We start from the raw sequence: 24,348 nt of genomic DNA on the forward strand, positions 1-24,348 counted from the left end.
AGAAGCCCATGCACTGCAACAAAGAGTAGCCCCTGCTCGCCGCAACTAGAGAAGGCCCGCGCACAGAAACGAAGACCCAACGCAGCCAAAAATAAAATAATTAATTTTTTAAAAAAAGAATCAGCCTACCAATGCAGGGGATGTAGGTTCAATCCCTGGTCTGGGAAGATCCCACATGCCACAGAGCAACTAAGCCCGTGCGCCATAACTACAGAGCCTGTGCTCTAGAGCCCTTGTGCCACAACTACTGAAGCCCGCACACCTAGAGCCCACGCTCCACAACAAGAGAAGCCACCACAATGAAAAACCCATGCACTGCAACCAAGAGCAGCCCCCCTCGTGACAACTAGAAAAAGTCCACGCACAGCAATGAAGACCCAACGCAGCCAAAAATAAATAAATAAATTTATTTAAAAACATAAAGTTGCTAATATGTATTTAACCATTATTTGGCAACTGAATCCAAAGAAGTCTCTTCTATAAAATCTCAGGATATATAAAAAGTGTAAAGATGAAATGTGGAAGAAATTTGTATCTGTATTGCAAAAATACTCAGTTTTAAGATGCAGAGTGATTGTTTTAAATACAAGCTTCACTCTGTCCTATAGTGAGTGCTCTCTCGGATGCATTCTGACTTGTATATGTAAACTTGTATTTCGTGCCATTCATTGTTTAAGCCTGAAGATTAACTTTTCTTCTACGGTTATGTTAGAATGCAAGAATAACCTTGAGAATTAATTTGCATCACCTCTCAACTATTTGTTACTTTTAGAATTCCCTGATCATGTTTTATTTTTCAAAGCATTCACCCTCAAAAATAATACTGTACTTTTTAAAACTTATGTGGAACATGCAGGTGAAAATAAAACAAGAAGAAGCACCTATATTTTAAATATTGCTCTCAAGGTGTTCCATGACACATATTCATGGCTAGAAAAAATACTCATGGCTACAAAAATTATTTTTTAACCTATGTAGTCCATACTTTTGCACACAACAAAGTGCTTGGCTTGGAACACACTGTCCTTATGTGATACTACTATTTACACTTGCCAACTAAATTTTGTTAACTGCTTCCTTCTTGGCCAGACTGAGATTTTCATATTCTCCACCATGCAAGGTGTCAAATATCAAGGCCACTAAGCAAAACAGTCTCAGACAAACATTCTTGAGGATTTTTCTTAATAAAATGTTTTCTGATTTTTTTCCAGTTACCTCTGTTGTGTCTTTTTCTTCCTACCTACCATAATTAGAAACCGGCGGTGGCGGGGGAGTTTGGTCACCTTTTTGTGAAGTCAATAGCAGTCCTTTTCTTTAAGGGGTCCTGGGGTGTTTTTTCTAAGTCTTAGTTTTCTCCATACTTATATATTAAAATCTCAAGTCCATTCTGCCTTGATGTTTCAATTCCATTCTCTCTCAAAATGTTTCTTCTTTCCACAGCTGCCAGCTGCTTCTCTAGACTTCTTCAAGATCCTAGTCTCTCCATGACAATGCATTTGAAGCGACACATTCTAAATACTTGGATAATGACGTAAGTCACTTATTAAATACTCATGTCAAAATTTTCCAATTTTTTTAACAACCTGTGTGAATTTATTTCAAACCTTTTTCAGACTCCTTTCCCCCACATATTTTCTCAAATCCCACAACTTAACCGGCACCAACTTCTGATAATTCACATAATATTAAATCTCAAGCTTCTTTTTAGAAGCAGCTACCTAATCCACCAATTCCCCCTTCTTTCCAAATCTCATCTGGAATTTATTTCTTCCTTTTGATAATGCTGCTAATTTCTCTCATAGTTTGATGATTAGATTCTTGCATTGATTAACCAGAGATGAAATATGGAAGAAAGCCTTTCATTTCACATCATAATGCTAGCCATACTTCTATATTACTACTATTAGTGTGAAATTCTGCAATATGTTTGCAATAACAAGGTAATCTATAATTGGCACATTACACCTCCAATACTTACCCTAAAATGTGGTTAAAGCAGATTTTCTAAGTAGCAAGAAATTTTCATAGTTTTAAACAGCTTTGTGACCCTACCAGAAGCATATATAAACACACCATTCAAGGTAAATGAAAGGTTTCTTTAAAAATAGATAACTGTGAAGAGAAAATCACTGATAGCATATACATATAAAATTAAAAATTGCACATTAAAACATGTGAAATAAACTGAAAAGCTTTTTCTGCCAGGCTTGAAACTTGTGTTTCCCCAGCAGAAGTCAGTCATGTCACCAGCACATTCTGTGAAATAGCAGTGAGTTGCATTCCTTGTACTGCTACTGCTTCTTGTGTAAGAAATGTTTTAAAAAGAAAACTGTCAGTAACTTGCACACATGCAGAACCAGAAGGCACCAAACACATCATTTTGGAATTTTTCACAAGTCATTATCTTTACATTGTTGTATTTTAGAGCTTCTAAGAACACATACAAACCACAGAAGGGTTTTCCAGCCATAGAGCCACACCCAGGAAGTTGTGATAGGCCCAGGAAACCCATAGTTTCTCAAAATCTTCTTGTGGAGCCACAGAAGCCCCATTGTGAAGGTGTTCTCAAGTGTGGTATTTCTTTTACATTTCTTAAGAGAAGTGGAGGGAATACCATAGGTAATGCTGGTCACTCTGTAATAGCCATGACCTCAAAAAGCCATTCAACTTTCAAATTAGGCAAGACTGAGGGAGGTGGCCCAACAAAACATAGGTTTTTCCTTTACCAATCACTAGATAAAACTTCTTTAACCTCCAAGGGAAATCAAAACTCTTTGATATTTAGCAATTTAAGGATCACACAGGAGGCAATACAAAGACTGATGAGAAAGAGGGAGCTGGATAGAGAAGTTTACATCCCACTATAAGTCCCTCTGAGGGTTGGAACCTATTTGTAAAAGATATAATAGGGCTGTTGTTTCCAGTAGCACGTTCATAGCAACAAATCACAGCATAATACTAACACATATTCTAAAACGAAAAATCAAATATATTTTAAATGCATAGCTGAAATGAAGGGAAAGTAATAGAACTCTTTTCTGGTAGAAAACAATGAGAATGTTGAATTTACTGTTGTATGAGTTCTGGAGCCTGTCTTAGCCTTGGGGATGGCATGGAAATTTTAGACAACCTAGAACCTGGGTTCTAATGAGCCCCGTGCCCTGAAGTTGGGAGACAAACACTGGAACCCAGAGCATGAAGGAATATCAGAGCTGAGAACACCTCTCATAAAACCTAGGTACTGGAAGTGCAATATCCTTAGAATATAAACCAGGATTTTAAAATTCCCCTGGGGAGAGAAAGAAAGAAATAGAAACAGAAGGAGAAAGAGATAGCATGAGACCACTTGTCTGTCATGGCCTTGCCTCTGGGTGGAGAGGAGAAAAAGTCACTCCTAGGAATTTTTCAGGATAAGACTTCATTCATATGGATTTGGGGCCTGACTTCACACTATAGGCAATTCCCTAAACACCTCCTGCCAAAGAAAAGCAAAAAATTAAGAATAAAGTGGTCCCAGGTTGGTAGTGCACTGAAAGAGTACCCAATAAAAGCTAATATCAATCATTTTTAGAAGAATGCAGTTTAAATTCAGGTTTCAAAGAATTCTCACAATAAAATACCAAGAAAAATGAGCTCACAGTCAGAAAATCATCAAACATAAGAAAATAAGCAATCAAAGCATCAGAAGAAACAACAAACTACACATTCAGAAACTCAAAGACTCCAGTACTGAAACTAAGGTATACAGAATATAAAATAAGAATGAGCTTCCGTTTCTATGTGTTTAGAGAAATATGTTAAAGTAACCAAAAATTTTCAAAGCTGACAAGCTGACTTGAAAAGTAACAACTAGACATTCTAAAAATGAAAAATATAATAATTGGAATAATTGGAAACTCAACGAGTAGCAAAAAAAAAAAAAGAATGGACACACAAAAAGAAAACACATAAAAGAGGAATCAGGAGGGAAAATAAGACCCAGGATATAGCAATAAGAGAAAAAGAGATGGAAAATGTGAAAAAGTGGGAAAAAAGACAAAGAGTGACAATTAAATGGAAGACAACATATGTGTAAGGAGAGTTTTAGAAAAAGTTTTAAGCAGAGCTTATAAAGAAAAAAATGGAAGAAAAAAAGCATTTCAAGAGATAGTGACAGAGATTTTTTTCCAGAATGCTGAAAGACACTGACTTTCATAGTTAGGAAGCCAAACAGAAAGCAAGCAGAATAAATAGAAAGAAAAACACACTTACACATCTCATAATAAAACAGCAGAACAATGAAAAGAACTCCTTAAAAGTAGAGAAGAGAGATTACTCACAAAGGGAAGACAACTGGACAAACATCTGATTTTTCAACAGCAACAGTGGCAGCCAGAAAACAGGGGAAAGATAACTTCAAGATTCTGAGAATGTATTATTGAGGAGGAAAAAATAGATATAAACAGAAGTTTTCTGCCACCTGACCCTTACTAAAGGTACTTCTAAAGGATGTAATTCAAGAAGGAAAATCATTCTATAGTCTGTGATGCTAGATATAAGGGCAGGTAAAAAAAAATTGGTAAGCATGTAGGTAAACCTAAACAGACAAGGAGGTAGAAAACAAAATAATGGTTTCTAATTTGTGAAGTTAAAAATAGTGAAAATAATAAGAGAATTAAACTCTGGTAGTTAAGGCAATCTAAGATTCCTTATGAGGTGGGAAAAGGATAAATATACTTTAAAAGTATGTATTAAAATCCATAGGTTAACCACTTATAAAAAGTAAAAAAAGAACATAAAGGTCAAACGAGAACGAGGAAAACTAGTACAATGCTAGTTTGTACAATGTACTAGTACAAAACTAGTACAAGGAAAACTAGAACTAGGAAAAATGGAACAAGAGGGGAAAACATGTCAATCAATTTCCAAAAAAGACAAAGGAGCAAAAGAGAAAAAAAAGGACAAAATAGAAAGAACAAATAGAGAGCACAGAACAGAAGGGGTATAAATGCATCTAAATACATTTTTGAAAATACAACTGTATGATGTTCACAAAAAAGAAATAATCGTGGCCTAGAAATATGTGAAAAAAAATTCTCAGCCTGATTTGTCATTAGGGAAATGCAAACTAAAATCTCAAAGAAATATTTCATATCTTCCAAATTGGAAAAGGTTAAAATTTTGACATATTATTAAGTGTTACCAAGCATATGAAGCAATGCAGACTCTCATAAACTGTTTCTAGGAGTGGAAAACTGTTCTCTATATTGCCTGGTAACACTGAACATATGCCCACTGGCCAGCACAGCCAGTCTACTCCAGGCTGCTTGTGGCTAGAGGCAATCAATTATTCAGGCAGTTAATAATCAGTTATGGAGTTCCTACTGCCCAGGCCCTGTCCACCTGCCTCCCAGGCTGAAGGGATCAATATTCTGACATCTATATAACCCGTTCTCGATGCAACAGGATGCAGGTTCATATTGATGCTGGGAATTCTTACCCTAGAGAAACTCTTGCACCTAACACTTGTAGAAGAATGTAGCAGAATTGTTCATAATAGGACATAACTTTTTAAAAAGGCAAATATCTCTCAGCAATAGAAAGGATAATTAAATTGTAGTGTATTCATTCAATGGGATGTTGTGCATCCATGAAAATGAATGAACCATGGGGCCACAGATCAACATTTATGAAGACTGATGGCTCTCAAAAATACATTGCTGGGACTTCCCTGGTGGCACAGTGGTTAAGAATCTGCCTGCCAATGCAGGGTACACGGGTTCTAGCCCTGGTCTGGGAAGATCCCACATGCCGCGGAGCAGCTAAGCCCGTGCACCACAACTACTGAGCCTGCAGCTCTAGAGCCCGCGTGCTACAGCTACTGAAGCCCAAGTGCCTAGAGCCCGTGCTCCGCAACGAGAAGCCAGCAATAAGAAGCCCGTGCACCGTAACGAAGAGTAGCCCCCGCTCACCGCAGCTAGAGAAAGCCCGCATGCAGCAACAAAGACCCAACTCAGCCAAAAATAAATAAATAAATTTATTTTTAAAAAAGATACATTTCTGGGCAAAGAGAAAGAGAAAACATTATAATTCCACACACATAAAGTGAAAAACAAGTAAAAGTAAGCAAAATACTAAATAGAGATAGAAATGTGTGTAGATGTGCTAATAAATAGAGATGTATCTAGATGTGCTAAATTATAAAGAAAAGCAAGGGAACAATTAATGTAAAATTAAGGAGACTGGTTTCTTCAGGATATGAAGGGAAAGAAAAGACACATTGAGTTCTGCTCCCTAAGTTTTACAGGTATTTGTTTTAGTGTTATTCTTTTAAGATACAGAGCTATAGATAGATACGTATATGAATAATACACTTTTTTGTCTAATGATACATAAAACAATACAAATTTTTAAAATAGTGTGGTAGAAAAATTCCTTGAGTTTAAGATGAATGTCTGTCCCCCGAGAAAGAAAAGAATGAAAAGATCTTGGGAATCTATGGGTTTCCCAAGTATTCAATATATCAAAACTTACTAGGAGGTTACATGGCTCTAAATCTCTCCTGTGGTTTGTGTGTGTTCTTGGAAACTTCAAAATTCAAGAATGCCAAGCAATGGAACAGCTGCTGCCAGGATTGTGTTGTCTTATTCTGAAATTTTAAGTGTATGAATCTATAAATACATATGATTAACTTTTTTTATCAGCTAGAATTAAAACAACAAAATGAGGAAATGAGTTCATGTTTTACAATTTGAGGACATTTTAATGTGCTTGTGTTCATATTGATATTAAAGTTGATGCTCAAATGAATGTAAGGTGCTTATTTGATTTTGAATATGTTTCCCCCTTTGTATTTAACATACCTTCCCACGTAATTAATTTATTATTAAACAATTCGGTTATAAACTGGATAGAATTTTAAACTTTTGAATTCAATCCTTTTCATTTGTGCATTTGTTTGGGATTTATTTAACTGTAAGACCATTGTAAATAGTGAGTCTGGTTATCATCATAAGATTTATATACTATGTGCTAGATCTGGAACTGCATCCCAGAACTAATAAATTGTTATAACTAATAATTAGAACCTACTATCTGCTTTATGTTCATGTTCTTCAATATTCACCAAGACTCTGCAAAATAGATACTTTAATTCTCACTTTCCCTTAGGAAGTTGAGAAGTTTAATATCTTTACCTTGATTACACAAGTAGGAAGGAGGTGACTGGGATTCATTCAGACTCAATATACTACTCTATCCGGAAGGTGAAATTGGTAATACAAGTAGAAAATTTTTAATCTATGAAAATAGAATACAGTGAACCAAGACAGCATTAGAGTTTACATTAGATTTTTTTAATTGATTGGCACTCAGCAATTTTGTTTTCCACTCATTTCTTTTAGAAAACCTCCAATGATTTTGTAGGGAGTCAGTAGAACTTAATCATAATGGGATTTAGAACAGCCAATCAGATGCATGGTGGGGGTGGTCAAAAGCTGCCCCAGCCCCCTAATTACAACTTGACTATTTCTCCTTGTTTGGAGCATGTTTATGGAGAATTACATAAAACAGTGCTTATCAAACTTTATGCTCTTATAAATCACTAAGATCTAATTCCTAGAGACTCCGGATATACTTGGATGATATATCAGCTTATTGAAATTGTCCAGATTATTTTATTTGGGTGAAAGCTGTATTATCAAAATAGCTGGCATATTTTCCCAGGCCAATTTTGACATTCACTGTAGTTCTATTTCATTACTTGAAAATATGTTTCTGATATCTTTGATCAGTTATAATCTCACTCGTCAACGTTCACAATAAACCACATTCCTATCCCACCACATGACTAAATTCAGCATAGAGTATCTGTACTTCAGGTATTTGTCAGGAAAAAAATTACATTGTATAGACTGTCACTACTTATCAAAAGCTCACTTAAAAGGCAAAATATTATGGGGAATTGTCTAAAACAGTGTTTCTCAAATTTTTATAAATCACTACTGATCTTATTCAAATATAGATTCTGATTCAATACATTTGGGGTGGGTCCTGAAAGCTAAATTCTTAACAAGTTCCTGGATGATAACAATGCTATTGACGCATGGAGTCGGGAGGGCCTAACTAAACCTGCAGAGAATTGTCTAATTTTAGTTGGTTATTGGTTTGCTTTTTCTTTGTGTACTTTTGTTTTTGAGGAATAAGAAGCAGTGGAAATCTATGTGGAAATCTAAAAGCAACACTTCTTTCTTTGGAGGAAAAATTAACAGTATATAATAAAAAACAAAGCAAAAGGGGGAAGCATACCAGCAACTCCACTACAAGGAATTTATCCTAAGGAAATTTAGAATATGCACCAACATTTAACTACAAATATAATGCACTGCATTCCATTAAAGCATTGTCAATTGCCAAGATAACCAAAAATGAGTTATTTAATATTAAAGAAAATATGTTAATAAGAAAAGATGCTCAGAATATATTCTTGAGTGAAAAAAATAAGGTTATAAAGCATTGTTGCTATAATAAGTATGGTTGATCTTCTCATTTTTGGCTCATCTGTGTTTCCTTCAAAATATAGGTATTACGAGCATATTTATAAAAATTATTTTAACACGTGGTAAAGAGCAGATGTTAAAGGCTTTATAGGACGGTCATAATTATGTGGTAACAGTATCGGGAGAACAGAGAAGGAAGAACACAAAGACCTAAAATAATTTGAGTTTAAAAGTTGTCCTATGTGTCTGGTTCAAGGATACAACTGGAGTCAGATTAGGAATCAATCACTGCAGACAGAACCCTGAAGCAGCCTTGTGTGGCTGAGAGGATCATCGTCCTCTGATACTCTCCTAACACAACAACTGAATGGGAGTGTGTGTGGCCTCCTGATTACTACCAACCAGATCTCACCATCTGCAACCTAGTCTTCATCACCAGTTCTCCTATAACTCAGAGTTTTGAGTTTGTGCCCTTGGGATGGATTTGTTTGGTCCTCTCCAGACAGCCAATGAAACCCATCCTGTCTGCAGACTCAAAGGGATCTTCTAATGAGACTGTTGGAGGAGGTTAGACAAAAGAAAAAAAGAACCCAACAGGAGAACTGCGTGACAAAATGAGAATGGCCACGGATTCCAGAGAAGAGGAATGGGCCAAAAAGTCCGTTTCAGGGCAAAGAATTAAGGATCGTACAACTCTTTCAGTCAATACAGGAAAAAAAAAAAAAATTAATGCAACATCCTTAAATCATCTTTTTTTCTTTTTCCTCTTCTTAATGATATTATCGTGGTTGTGTTTTTCACTGCTTTGGAACCTTGGGTCTCTTATGTGTTCCACTTGGGGAAATGTCAAATAGCCTATTATTCATTTATTCAACAAATATTTTCTAAACCTCTAGTTTATGACAGAAACCATTCTAGGCACTGGAGTTGCACTGGTGATCTAAAATGTCCTCAGCCTTATGGAACCTACATTTAGTGAGGAAGGCCAGTAATAAACCAGTAAAGAGATTCATGATGCACTCTGAAAAAATAAAAGTAGTGGTGTTCCTTTAGGTGGGGTTCGGGGAAGAGCAATCACAGGGAGTAGCATCTATCAGAGATATGTAATCACATGTGCCTGATTCTGCTATTGGGAATCACGTAAACATGGACATTCTGCAGTTAATTCCAGGACATGTCTTGCATCAAGTATCAATAACAATGAATATACGATCATGGTATTTTCCTTATAGAACTAATAATGTGTGTGTGTATGTGTATGTTTTCAACCTTAAAAATAAAATAGCCAGTTATTTTACCCACAAAATGGGTTTATTCGGGAATAGCAGAGAATTGCAATTTGGGACAGACAAGCTATGGTGAATCACAGGCAAGTCTGAAAAATAAAGGAGAGGGGTCTGGCTTTTGAGTAGGTGTTAGGAGGAAATTAAGAAGGGCTATTTTGAACAAAAGTTCATTGGAGAAGAGCAAGAGCTTGAGGTCATGGGGGATTGTCCTTCTTTTTCTGAAAAGCAGGAGATAAAATTCCCCTGTGATTAATGTCTTCCCTTGTCAAAACAATTCTTACCTTCCTTCTTCCTGCTGGTTATGCAAGTGCAAAGAGTGGTATACACATGAGAGTTCCCCCTCAGGCTGCGTGGCTCCATTTTAAATGAGGTTCCCTTTATTTATTTTCACAGTGTGTATATATATTTGTATTTGTGTGTGTGTGTGTGTGTGTGTGTGTGTGTGTCTGTCTGTCTGTCTGTCCTTATCTCCTTATCTTCCCCATCACCTTTATCTACTATGACCACCACTACTATTACTTTTGCTATCACTATTACTACTATAAGCCTATGATTCCTTATTTGTAACTCAGAAATCCAGAAAGCTTTGAAAACCAACAAATTTTTCATAACACATATGGAGGGGAGAATTTATCTCACCTAACCTTTGGTGGCAAAACCTAACCAGAACCAACAAACAAATGACCTATATAGTAGCCTGTATCTCCCACTTAATGAGAATATTCATATGATTTACTACAAAATATTACCATGCTTTGATTACAGGTTTGATTACAGATCTACTTTTCTTCTTACCTCTCTAAAGTTTGGAATTTTCTGATTCCCAAATATGGCTGGTCCCAAGAGTTTTGAATAAAGCATGGATCTCCACACCTACGACAAGCTACAACTATCACCACTGCTGCTGCTCTTACTAAAAAACTTTGCCTTTGAGTACCTCTGAATTTGTTATTCCAATTCATTCTAACATCTCATTAGCCTAAATGTGTATAATTGAAGAGAAAATTTTGCACCTAATCCATCTACTGTTTAATGAATACACTTGACTTTTCAGACATTTTTCTCTGATCATTTAAAAAAGCATATCACAACAAATCTAAGTCAATGCAATATTAACAGCCATAGCATTATCCAAAGCCTGTGGCCATAACCCAGGATGTTTATGTCTCCTGGCACTTTCTATGTCTCCTGGCACTTTCTATGCCTACTTATTATTACTACTGAAGTTTTCATTCATATTCAACATCCATGTCTGGTGCATTTTGTTTGATGAAAACAATCTAATTAGTGCTGAACCTTTCCTAGTTCATAAATTTATTCCTAAGAACATTAAAAGGAAGTCAAGTGAGACATGTTCAGTAACAGATGTTTGCCTTTTTTGGCTGCCTTTTTACAGTTTGTTCTCTTTCATTACTTTTTAAGAAATTTAGTTAATGTTCCCTTTCCTAGAGAACAAGCGTACCTAGCTTCCCAGAAGGGTGGGGGTGGGGGGATTCCCCAGGGTAGGCACAGTCTGTTCACTCCCTTAACCTAATATCTGCTCCAATGTTCTTTGCATCCAGATTTTCATTCTTTCATCCAGGTTTTGGTAACAATCACACTCCAGCTTATCTCAGAAAGAATGCGCATGTTGACTCATGGGCCTAGTGTCCCTCAAATACCTTTCCCACACAAGGACATCTCAGAATAAAGGGGCAACATGATTGACAGAATTTGATTGAATCTTTTGGCTTCTACAGTAAAGAAAGATTGTGAAGTTACTTACGAAACTAAAAATCCAGTGGTCTTTTATGATAAAAGAAAAGAGAAGTATAGATCAAGATTTTTCTCTATAAAAATATATTGATCCAAAAATACAAATTTAAAATTATCCTGTTTATTTACCTAACCTTCCACTTTTGAATATTATTTAGTGTAAATGGTATTGTGAGCTGTTTAAATGATAGTACATTGGTAAGCCTAAGTAACATTACAATCCAAATCTTGCAATCACCAAGAGTGCTTTCTTTTAAAACTTTGTGAGAATACTTTTAAATATATATGTCTTGACCAATTTGTTGTTGGTCTATACATCTTAACCTATTTATTGCTAAAGGAATTCTGCAATGGAGTACCTCTTTATTTTTTCCAAAAAGTACTTTAACTAAGGCAACAGTAGAAATTTTTATCTAGAAGGAAAGATTTAATAAAAATAAAATAAATGATGATTATAAAATACCTAGGCCCATATAAAATATATAAAAATGTCAGGCTCAGATAATATTGCTGCAAGGCAATATAACTATTAAAATGTGGGGTTTTAACTGTATACGTTAAAAAAATAATAGTTTTACTTATATGTATATATCAAAATAAATACATCATTCTTTCACAAAGATTCAAAATTTTATATTTCATAGGAAAATACATATGCATTTCAAAATTAAAATGTGAAGTTTGAAGATAATGTACAGCATTAGACATCACTGCTTGTAATAGTACCAAAACAAACAAATTAAAAGATCAGATAAGAGTAAACTGTTGGAATGCTCTTCGGTATGTCAAAAAATCATAGTCACGTAGTTAACTCAAGGCTTAAATTAAACCCAAGCCTAATTCTGTAGGAACAGAATTTTCAAAATGTAATTTCATTGATACCCAAAATGATTTTTTAAAATTTAGGAAATCATTTGAATAAATAGAAATTTTAAATTTAATAGTCATAATGATTTGTGTTAATTCTTCGAAATATCAGAAAATCAAATCAGATGACATTTTTTATCAAATGCAACCCACAAGAGGAGAAAATCATGAGTATGAAAATGATTAATTACAATACCTCTCAAATGTGTGGAGGGAAGGAAAAGAGCAGAGAGAAGAAAGTGTGATGGAGGAGAAAAAAATAAGCAAAGATATTTTACATATTATAAGTTAATTTACTATTTTTTATTATGTACTAAAATCAAGTGAATGCCCACAGTCTTCTGACAGCATAATTTGGTAAAGAAGCACACAAAAATATCTAAATTTCCAAGTTAAGAGAAGAATATCCCCCTAGATTCTTACAGTTTTCTTTTCCCAAAATGGCTCAAGAAAATTCTCCAGAGAAGAGTGATAAGAAATTTCATTAAAATCTAGTCTATCCATTTCATGGTCAAAATTAAGCTAATGTGAAGCATAATGTTATATATGGAATTTCTTTTTTATTTTCTAAAAATATATTTCTGCAAAACTAATAATTTTTTGTTTTGTTTATGAGCTGAATCTATAAGTATGTTTAAAAACAGGACAAGTGACTCTTGGTTTCTTCTCTCATAAAGGACTTGCTCTCCTTGAAAGGAGGGAGGTCCAAATGCCCAGAAGACTCACAGTGCATTCTTTGAAACACGAAACAATGTATAATGCAACTAGGTATTAAACCAAGTTCTATTTCCTTGTAATCTCTACTTCCTAGTGTCAAGGTTAGGCAAATTCTTTCCATCCAAGATTAAGAAAATAAAGGAATCAAATGTCTTCCTACAAGGAAGGCACTTCATGACGATGGAACTTGCTTAAATTTTGTTTCATTTCTTGCCATTTGCCCTCTTGAATGCTATACTTTTGCCACACTCAACTTCTTTCACTTCCTGAAATGTACTCTGCTCTCCCATTCAGACAACCACAACTGTTCTTTCCCCTCTGATCCTCCATCTCTGAACCCTGTCACCACCACGATAAGTACGCAAGCATGCATGCGTGGGCAGTCCCTTGCTTGTCATCTCATCCTCATTCTAGGGGTCACCAAATGGCAGAGTTCCCGTCAGGGAACATTCTGATCCCAGAGCCACTGCAACAGAGTTGTGAGTTAGCCACTCACAGAGGAGAGTTTTGCCTTACTGATGACTAATGAATAAAAGTTTTTACTCTATATGTTCATAAATATTAGATAGAAATTAACTTCTTATACAAAGTTCTGTCAATATTTGCTTTTATCCTAGCTCTTTAAAGAGCACTATTGATACTAAATTTTGCACCTCAGAATTTTGATAAATACCAGAGTTGTTTTTCACACCTACAGTCCTTCAGGTTGTGGGTTTCCGGAGTGCTTCATACATTATCATAAAGTTAAAAAACCTTGTAAAGAAGAGTTATGAAATGAAATTGCAACAACAAAGTTGGAGATGGGTGGTCTTTCCTATATTATTGAAATGTAATACTACATCTTTATGTTATACAAGGGATCATATTCACAGGTGCTCACTTACTTTGGATAAATATTATCTTTCAAGATAATTAAGGCTACAAATGTTTCAGGACTTCAGAGATCATAAAAAGTAGAATTAGTAACTTTTTCTTAGGAATGCAGTTTCTTTAACTTCATGTAAAGAAGTTTTAGGGGGCTATATGCCACTGTTTAAAATAACTGGGAATTCGAATACAATTCTAATACGATAAGTTGGCAGTTCCAGAAATGAAACAGTAAAACTAAAGACATATAACATTATTGTATTATTTAATTAGAACTAAAAACATATAGGATTCAAAATACTTCAAAAAGAAAACAGAAACTCTGGCTTAAAAGGGATATTTTCTTTTAGCCTAAAGAAATCATATCCACAGTGACTTTCTTATTTGAGCAAATTAAAATTTTGATGAGTAGCTAAGCTATCAAGAGTGTTTTGAAAGCAAAATATGTTATATTTTTCTCTCCTCCTACAAAATCAAATACAGGGTTTTCTGCACCCTGTCTTCTTTCCTCTTTTAACAATGCAAACATCTTTCTACATTCTCAACTTTCCTAGTTACTTTTGTCTTCTGGACCTGATTGAACAAACTCACATCAAGATTACTTAACACTTCACACCCATTAAGATGGCTATTAAGAAAACAGAAATATAATAAGTGCTGATGAAAATGTGGAGAAATTGGAGCAGTTGTGCATTGCTAGAGGGAATGTAAAATGGTGCAACCACTCTGCAGAATAATATGATGATTCCTCAAAATATTAAATATAGGGATACAATATGGTCCAGCAATTCCACTTCTGGGTATATATCCGAAAAAAGAAAAAGAAAGGGTTCAAACAATAGTTCTACACCCTTGTTCATAGTGGCATTATTCACAATATCCAAATGGTGGAAGTAATCCAAGTGTCCACCAACAGATGAATGGATAAACAAAATACGGCATATATATTCGACAGAATATTATTCAGCCTTTTTAAAAAAGAAGGAAATTTTGACACATGCTAAAGCATGGATGAACTTTGAAGACATTATAAGTGAGATGAGCCAGCCCCAAAAGAAAAAGTAAAATACTTGTTGCCAGAGGAGGGTGGGGAAGGAAGAACAAGGAATTAGTGTTTACTGGGTACAGAGTTTTAGTTTGGAAAGATAAAAAGGTTCTGGAGACGGATGGTGGTAATAGTTACACAGCAATGTGGGTGTACTTAACGCCACCAAACTGTACACCTAAAATGTTAAAATGGTAAATTTTATGTTATGTGTATTTTACCACAATAAAAAAAATGGCAGGGCTTCCCTGGTGGCGCAGTGGTTGGGAGTCCGCCTGCTGATGCAGGGGACGCGGGTTTGTGCCCCGGTCCGGGAGGATCCCACGTGCCGCGGATCGGCTGGGCCCGTGAGCCATGGTCGCGGAGCCTGCGCGTCCGGAGCCTGTGCTCCGCGACGGGAGAGGCCACAGCGGTGAGGCCCACGTACCGCAAAAAAAAAAAAAAAAAATTAAAAAAAAAATGGCAGAAAAGATGAACTTAGAACTTGATATTTGATCCCTTCTAGTACTGTTATTATTTTAAAGGATAAATGAAAGGGGAATCCTTAATAAATAAATAAATAAATTAGACTTTCAATGGTGAAAATTAAAGATGCAGTGAGCTGCAGGAAAGAAATCTGAAGGTTTGAATCTTATCCCCTCTTACCCATTCACACCCCGCCCCCAACATAGTGGGTTTGCAAGAGTAAGATAAACCTCTAACTGGACTGAGGCAAAAGGCCTATTAATGCTCACCCAGTCTCCACTCTAGTCCACCCCAAATTTCTTTAGACGGGTACACATACCCAAAGCACCATCTATTATGCCAAAGCCATGGTTAGTAGCTCTTTGTACTCCTAATTCCCCCGTGGGCAATTCCCCAGTCTTGCATCTGGAGCTCTCCACAGTCATGTCTACTCTTGCCCAACTTATTCCCCAAAGAAATATGTTTAAATGTACTTCTTCACACAGCTAGGAGCAATCTCTAAATGATTAGTGTAAAACAGGGTAAGCAGCAGTTCATTTATTCACCTTTACTGGAAAATGAAAATGAAAACAGCCTTCTATGGGTGTTACTTTTGCTAAGGACATGTATGAATTAGCAATATACATCCAATTAGCTGGAGGTAACTGTCTATTCTGTAATTAATTACTATGTTCTGAAAATAGTAGATTACAAAGACTTTGAATTTCACTAAACAATACTGATATAATTTCCTCATCTAAATTCATATAATTTTCCTTAATAATGTTTGTATAATATCCTTATCTAAAACAGGGATGCAATGATTTAGTTTTAGTATATTTATTCACAAAGAATTTAGCAGCAGAAGTTAAATATGATGTGATTCAAAAGTTTTGGTTTACAGAAAAAATATAGAAACTCAAGATTTTTAAAAATACTAGATAACGAACTATCCAGTAGGTAAGAAAAATAATTGTTATCAGCTGTCTAATGGTGTATGGACTGAACTGTGTCTCCCCACAATTCATATGACTCCTTAAGCCCCAGTGTGACTGTATTTGGAGATGTGACCCTTAGAGAGGTAATTAGGTTAAATGAGGTCATATGGGTAAGGGCACTAATCCAATATGACCAGCATCCTTATAGGAAGAGAGGGAGACACTAGAAACACACACTGGAAAGGCCATGTGAGGACACAGAAAGGAGGCAGCTTTCTGCTAGCCAAGGAGAGAGAGGCCCCAGGAGAAAACAGCCGTTCTGGCACCTTGATTTTGGACTTCCAGCCTTCAGGACTTTGAGAAATAAATCTCTGTTGTTTAAGCCACCCAGTCTGTGGTATTGTGTTATGGCAGCCCAAGAATACTAATACAAATCACAAGTTGAAAGGAAAAATAATTCATGATATAAAAAGAGGAAAGAAAAGGAAAATGAGACAGACACATTCACATACAGAGCAGAACACATAGGAGATGTAAAAAATCCAGACATCTATACAGACACCGTGAGACACAAATATAAAATGGCATTTTGCACTCTTTTAAGAAATCATTGCTAAAGATTTCAGAATCACATGAGTTGCTTCCACTACAGTAAGTTACCTACACACAAACAAGTTCCGTTCCGAGAGCACGTTCGTTAAGTCCAATTTGTTCGTAAGTCCAACAAAGTCAGCCTAGGTAACCCAGTTAGCTATATACTACTGTACTGTAATAGTACTTTTCACACAAATAATACATAAAAAACACAAAAAATAAAGAAAACATTTTTAATCTTATAGTACAGTACCTTGAAAAGAACAGTACAAGGCATAGTGCTGCTTTTACGCTTGCTTCTGGACATCCTGGGCTTGAAATAAACATACTGTACTACTGTACTCTACACAGTACTGTACAATAAAATACACAAAAGCACAACCACTCGTACAGGACGCATGCACGTAACAATGTATGCCAGACACGTGAACTAACTTACGTGATTGGACATGTGAACACACATTTGCATCTTTGAAAGTTCGCAACTTGGAGGTTCATATGTAGGGAACTTACTGTATTTACACAGAGACATCTCAGAACTTGCCCTGATGAGCAGGTGAACTTAATGTGAAGTCCTGATTCCATCTTCAAGTCATAGATTCTCACGCCCCAGTTTGGAGAGCCCTCACTCACAAAACCATTAGTATGTGGTCGTGACATTGTCCTTGGATTGTTAAGTCCTCTTAGTGCCACACTCCTAACAAACATCTTTATTCTCCACTGGCTTCCACTGTATTTTCTTGATAGTCTAGGTACCATTACAAAAATAGTCGCTATCACATTTAGGGCAAACCATTGTGATGATCACTTTGGCTATTACCACTCTTCAAACAAAAACTAATATACATATTTAGGAGTTAAGGTGATCAGCAAGATTTACACAAAATAAGACAACAGAACAAAAGCACTGCTTCAGAAAAAAGATGAATTTCAATGGGGAATCATTTTAGGAATGAAATATGCCCATAGTAACATCTTACATGTTATATCAAAATGAATTCAATCATTTGCTAGAAATATGGTAATGCAACTCTATGTCTGGTTTTACAAATACTTACTCTACAATAATCCTGAAATACTGACGATGATCCAGAGAAACTAGGCCAACTGGAGTCACGAGCCAAACAGGAAAACCTTTTAGACACTACTCCTCTCCAATCATAGAACGCTCTGTCTGTTGGAAATATCAATGCAGGTTAAAAGAATATTTATCCAGGAAAAGTACACACTGATCATACTGCTTAGTGTTACAAAGAGGAAAGTAAATCATCTTTATGGCCCCACTATTCTGTATTAAAATCACATCTTTTCATCTAACCATAACAAGATGAGGAAGTGATAGCACTGCATAGAGGCTTCAATTGATGGGCTTCCTCACACAGTAAAGCTCTCGTGTTTTTATTACATACAGTGTGCCCATCAGAAAACTAATAAGTTCATTCTTTTGATTCTTCTCTTCAAGAACACTGACTTCTTTTTTAAGGGAGGCTTAAAGCAAAATCAGATTTGTGAATAGCACTTACGAAAACAAAAGAAAACCTCCTCTCCCTGTTACATAAGCACTTTAAAAGAGAATTCAAAATTATTATGAAGGTGCTAGTTTTGATACTGTGAAGTAAATAAAATTATTGAAAGTATTTAAGGTAAATAGGTTGGAAGAGCAAAAGGTTAGCCAGTACATGCCCACATATTTCTTCTGTCTCATGGTAGTTATGTAGGATTTCTGCACAAAATTTTTTAATGAAGAGGAGATTTCAGATTTATTTGTCCACTTATTTCTCAGAAATACAATTTAATCCTGCCATCCAAATGAATCAAACTATTTTTACATTTCCAATTTTCTTTCTAATACTCATTCATATACATATCTTCTTTCCTGAAACTTTTAATTTAATAGAGTCCTCCATGGACCAGTTAATTTCATATAAATTTAGAGAAAAATCAGAAGGAATGTATTCTCTCATTTCATTGCTTCAATTTATTTATAGGACCATAAGTTAAGTGTCCTATATATAGGGAGGTAGAGTAGTAACATAAAATAATAAAAATGTGATATTATCTCAGAGACATTCTAATCAATATACACACACACATCCTACCCCATCTTAATTTTACATATATTTCCTCAATTTCAGTCAGTCTCTGCCCTCTATCAAAAAGGAAAAATCTCTAGGAGAGGCACCGTAACAAATTATGTATCTCAATCACAACCCAATATGAAGAAATGAATATCTTTAATGGAAGCGAATGCCAATAATGGGTAGATCATAGAGAATCTGAAAAGATTAGTATCTGAGAAGAGGATAGCAAAGGAAAGGCCATACATGTCATCCTTTACTGGGGACTTTCATAAACGCAGGGAGATATAAAAGGATAGCATAAGAGTATTAGAGATGTGTATACCCCACATTTCTTATGAAGCTTTTTTGACTAATTTGAAGCATTTCTCAATGTACTAGCACTATCCCTATTTCACCCACTTCCTTCAATGAACTTCTACAATAAATGTTCTCACTACTTTAGATAACAGAGCATCTCTTTCCAATCTCCTTTTTAAATGTATAAACTCCTCCAGGGCAAGGACAATATCTTACTTGGAATTGCTCTGTGATTCTGGTTCATTAGCGATGTGATTAAAGTTACTATGTAAACACTGGTGAACTAGAATTAGCCTCACAAGGTTAAATCTCACAGGCAAAAGGGAATCTTCTTGATCACTGAAGAGCCCAACCCCAAATGAAACTAAATGCTATATGACTTATTTTCCAAGAGACTCTAGAGCATTTCAAATATTTTATCTTGTTTACCCACAAAACAGACTCATATGATCAAGAAGGCCATACATTATTTTCTCCAGTATACAGGTTATCACACTAGAAAATATAGCTATAAGTTTTCTACTTCAGGAAGCAATAAAGCCTCCACTAAAATCCTCAAGGTAATCATTCACACACTGATCTATACTAATGACTCCTCCTCAGAAGCTAAGCACAGAAGGTGACATGCAACAAATTCCAATTTATTCCACAAAGTCAGTCGAAAGTTATAAGCTGATAGTTTGAAGAAGACCAAAGTCATACATCAGACTAAATCTTCACAAACCCTTCACAGAGCCAACAAGCTTCACAGATAATGCCAAAGAGAAATTAAGATTCTGAAATCTAAGGGTGTGTGTGTGGGGGGGAAGCAAGAGTAGGCTGTATATTGATAGGTGAAAAAATAAGAAATCTTGTTAGAACTCCCAGTTTACCAGCCAGCAGGACAAAATAAAATACTCTGAGATTAAACAAATCTGGGGAAAATACAATAGCAAAATTTGGAAAGAAACCAAAATATCCCATCAGATTAACAAGGAGTTATTAGCTAACTCTGAACATTAAAAAAATTGTTAAATATCCATACTGATGTCTTTGTATCCTTGCGTTTCCTCAATACTTATTTAGACTCTTCGAAAAACTTTATTATACCACTAGTTCATGTTATTTTGTTGTCTTCCTCAGATCTCATCTCCCTATCTAGACTTGAGAGTCTTTAACTTGCTTTGTATTCTCCGTAATATTGAATACAGTGCTGTGCCCCAAGCATATGTTTAGTATATGCTACTGAACTGACTTGGTATTGGGTCAAAGGCCACTCAGGAAACTGCTGAGAGTGAAAGGCCCCATGTAATACAACTGATATAAACATCTGAAAAAATGGAAGAGTCTTTAAAAAGGGATTTTTAAAATTCTTTTTTTCAGGACCAAATATTTTTTTCACCAGACCATCTTCCCTCTCTTGATATTTATCTTGATGTTTATAATGGTAATCGTTTTTAAATACATATGAGTTGGGGGTGGCTTTTTATTTCATTTCCCATTTTCATTCAAATTTATGCAGTTAACAATGAGCCAATTATTTACACAGATGAGAGGGATTTTCAAAATCTAATACGCATAATTACTTTAGAAACAAATTATTTAGATGAGTCACAGAAAACTGGTAAGATTGTATCTGGTGATATTGCCAAGAAAATGAGGAAAGAAACAAGGGAAAAGAGGGAGGAAGGAAGGATCTCTAGCTAGGTAAAACATTCACCACTTTTCTGTGATCTTTGTAGTGACAAGCATTTCCTCCATATTGCAAATTGATAGATTTGTCCAAATTGTCTGAATATCAGCACAAAACTCAAAGACAATAGGAGTTTAAACCTTTCAAATATATTGTTTCAGTCAACCAAGAAACCAAACGTTCATAGGAAATAATCTATGCAACTGCCTCTGACAGAGCCAGAGAAGTCCAGAGGCAAGTGCGGTGTATCTTTACGAGGACTTGACAGAGCCCAAGACACCACTGGTTTCAGCAGGCCTGTTGTCCCTAGAGCCTCTTTTATGCCAAGCTCGTTCTGTTTCCCTTTTATCAATTCCCTTCTATCAATTAATTCTTTGAGTTAATTGCACATGCAGTTTTAATCTGTAGGTAATTACAATCAATTAATAGGAGACAGAATTAGCAGTTCTTAGTTTGATTATCTATATAATTAAAAGGGGTGGTAAACTAGAGTTGACAAATAGCATCTTAATCAGTTGAATAATCAAACCCCTGAAGCTTGCTTGGGCAGCTGAATTCCATCTCTTGTATTAGTTCAGATTTTAGAATCAATGACTGAAATGTCCATTTAAATCAATTCATATTGTTAATTTATAGTCAAAAATGAACAATATGTATTCTAAAATTACTTAAACTATCTACCTTCTTTTGGTTATAATGAACCGCTTCCAAAAGGATTCAATAAAAATAATGATCCAACAAACTAACTTATTTATATCTACTGAATACCAGTTAGTATTCATGGCTCCCAAATCATATGTTACAAAACATCTAAGAAATATGAGTAACTCCTTTTGTACTAGGTTCTACTTAACACTTTTATATGTGTGCTGAGAGACAGCAAATAAAACATAGCTTTAGTCTTTTTTTTTTTTTTTTGGCTATCAAATGGAAACAGTTGTTTGTAGATAGAGGCAATACTAAGATGCAGGATAAGCTTAACGTGAGTTAGAAAAATATATGAGAACTTCATCATGATTAGGATATAACATAATAGAACAGTAGCATCACTGTTGCATAATGTCTTTCTGAATTGCCAAGTATTTGAACAAGTTTGGCAGATACTTCCAAGTTCACAGTAAATAAAAAATGTTCAAAAAGAATCATGATTTCTGGTTCAATATGGCTTGTTACCTTCGACTGTGAGGCAGCCCTTTTTATAGCCTCAAGAAAATACTATAACAATCATAAAAAGACGAAAATGTCAAGGTTACAAAAACATTAAATTTAACCATTCACCTATCTGCAGTTGAGAAAAAATTTTCATTAAATAGGATGATGGAAGTGAACTGAGGAAAGCAATCAGTGATCTTTACATAATAATAAACCCCTAAGGGCTTCCCTGGTGGCGCAGTGGTTGAGAGTCTGCCTGCTAATGCTGGGGACATGGGTTCGAGCCCTGGTCTGGGAAGATCCCACATGCCACGGAGCAACTAAGCCCGTGAGCCACAACTACTGAGCCTGCGCGTCTGGAGCCTGTGCGCCTCAACAAGAGAGGCCGCGACAGTCAGAGGCCCGCGCACCGCGATGAAGACTGGCCCCCGCTTGCCACAACTAGAGAAAGCCCTCGCACAGAAATGAAGACCCAACACAGCCAAAAATAAATAAATAAATAAATTTATTTAAAAAAAAAATAATAATAATAATAAACCCCTAGCCCATCTGAAAGCCATTAGAAAGAAGCTTAATACCACCTAAGAAAAAACCAAACAGAACAAACACCATTTCTCTAAAATGTGGGTGCTGCTCACTATCTACAATAGCCAGGACATGGAAGCAAACTAAATGTCCATCAACAGAGGAATGGATAAAGAAGATGTGGTACATATAAACAATGGATTATTATTCAGCCATGAAAAGGAATGAAATTGGGTCATTTGTAGAGACGTGGATGGACCTAGAGACTCTCATACAGACTGAAGTAAGTCAGAAAGAGAAAAACAAATATTGTACATTAATGTATATATGTGGAATCTAGAAAAATGGTGTAGGTGATCTTATTTGCAAAGCAGAAATAGAGACACAGATGTAGAGAACAAATGTATGGATACCAAGGGGGAAGGCGGGTGGTGGGGGGAATTGGGAGATTGGGATTGACACATATACACGATTAATACTATGTATAAAATAGATAACTAATGAAAACATACTGTATAGCACAGGGAACTCTACTTAATGCACTGTGGTGAGCTAAATGGGAAGGAAATCCAAAAAAAGAGGGGATATATGTATATGTATAGCTGATTCATTTTGCTGTACAGCAGAAACTAACACAACATTGTAAAGCAACTATACTCCAATAAAAATTAATTCAAAAAATTTTAAAAAATAAAATAAAATGTGGGTGCTGCTATTGAAAAACCATTTCCCTCCCCATACCCCCATCTATCACAATCCACTTGGGACACTACAGCTCCAAGAAAACAACTAGGAATGACGTAATCCTGGTGGTAGGATTTAATACAGTCCTATTTCAAGGAAAGAGCTCTGTGCAGAGGGTGGGACAGGTAGGTCTTGATAACAATGTATAATGGAGATTATAATTCTCATGTGCTGAACAGCTAAAAATAATAAAGGGGTGGAATAGGAAAGGCCCCATCTTGGCAGAGCCAACCTATTCCAGATAGATAGATGTCTGCAGTTACCAGGAATTGTGCAGAGAAGTGGGCATTGACACCTGCTCCTCAACTATAGAACAAGAAAAGGTGACCAACACAACCAAGTGAACATGGAGTGGAGCTGAGAAAAATCCACCATGTTCTCTATTTGTGAAATCACTCACTTTGAATAGATCTGTTTCTCCTTACTCAGGGCAAACACATTGGGGCCTACATTAATCATGACAATGCTAGTTAACATTTAGTGAGGACCTAGTTTGCTAAACACTTTACATTACTTGATCTAATTGGCAAAGTAACCCTATGAGGTCGGTGCTGAGTTTATCCCAGTTTAATAACAAAGAAAACTAATTAAGTCACTCGCCCAAGTTCAGACAATTGCTAAGTGGTTGTGAACCCAGGTCATTCTGAATTTGAAGTCCATGTGACTGTGATACACGGGGAAAGTTCCCTATAGTAGACTGAACAATGGCCCCAAAGATATCACATCCTCATCCCTAGAACCTGTAAATGTTAGCTCATAGGATAAGAGGGACTTTGCAGGTATGATTGAATTAAGAATCCTGAGAGGGGAAGATTATCCTGACGGACCCTACATGCAAGTGTCCTTACAAAGGGGAGATGTGACTAAAAGGGGAGAAGGAAATGTGA

The 24,348-nt window shown here is 35.8% G+C and overlaps 1 protein-coding gene across 1 annotated transcript in view; it reads right to left on the reverse strand.

Moving 5' to 3' along the window:
• IQCM (IQ motif containing M) overlaps nucleotides 1-24,348 on the reverse strand; it is a 351,685-nt gene that overhangs the window by 236,532 nt on the left and 90,805 nt on the right. The window contains exons 6-7 of the mRNA XM_065877201.1: nucleotides 22,117-22,255; nucleotides 18,049-18,164 (exon numbers count right to left, since the gene is read on the reverse strand). Of these exons, the coding sequence (XP_065733273.1) occupies nucleotides 18,049-18,164; nucleotides 22,117-22,255 (255 nt within the window). The remainder of the gene's footprint in view (nucleotides 1-18,048; nucleotides 18,165-22,116; nucleotides 22,256-24,348) is intronic.

The sequence above is a fragment of the Phocoena phocoena genome, chromosome 5 (genome assembly GCF_963924675.1).
Source record: "Phocoena phocoena chromosome 5, mPhoPho1.1, whole genome shotgun sequence".
Classification (NCBI taxonomy): Eukaryota; Metazoa; Chordata; class Mammalia; order Artiodactyla; family Phocoenidae; genus Phocoena; species Phocoena phocoena.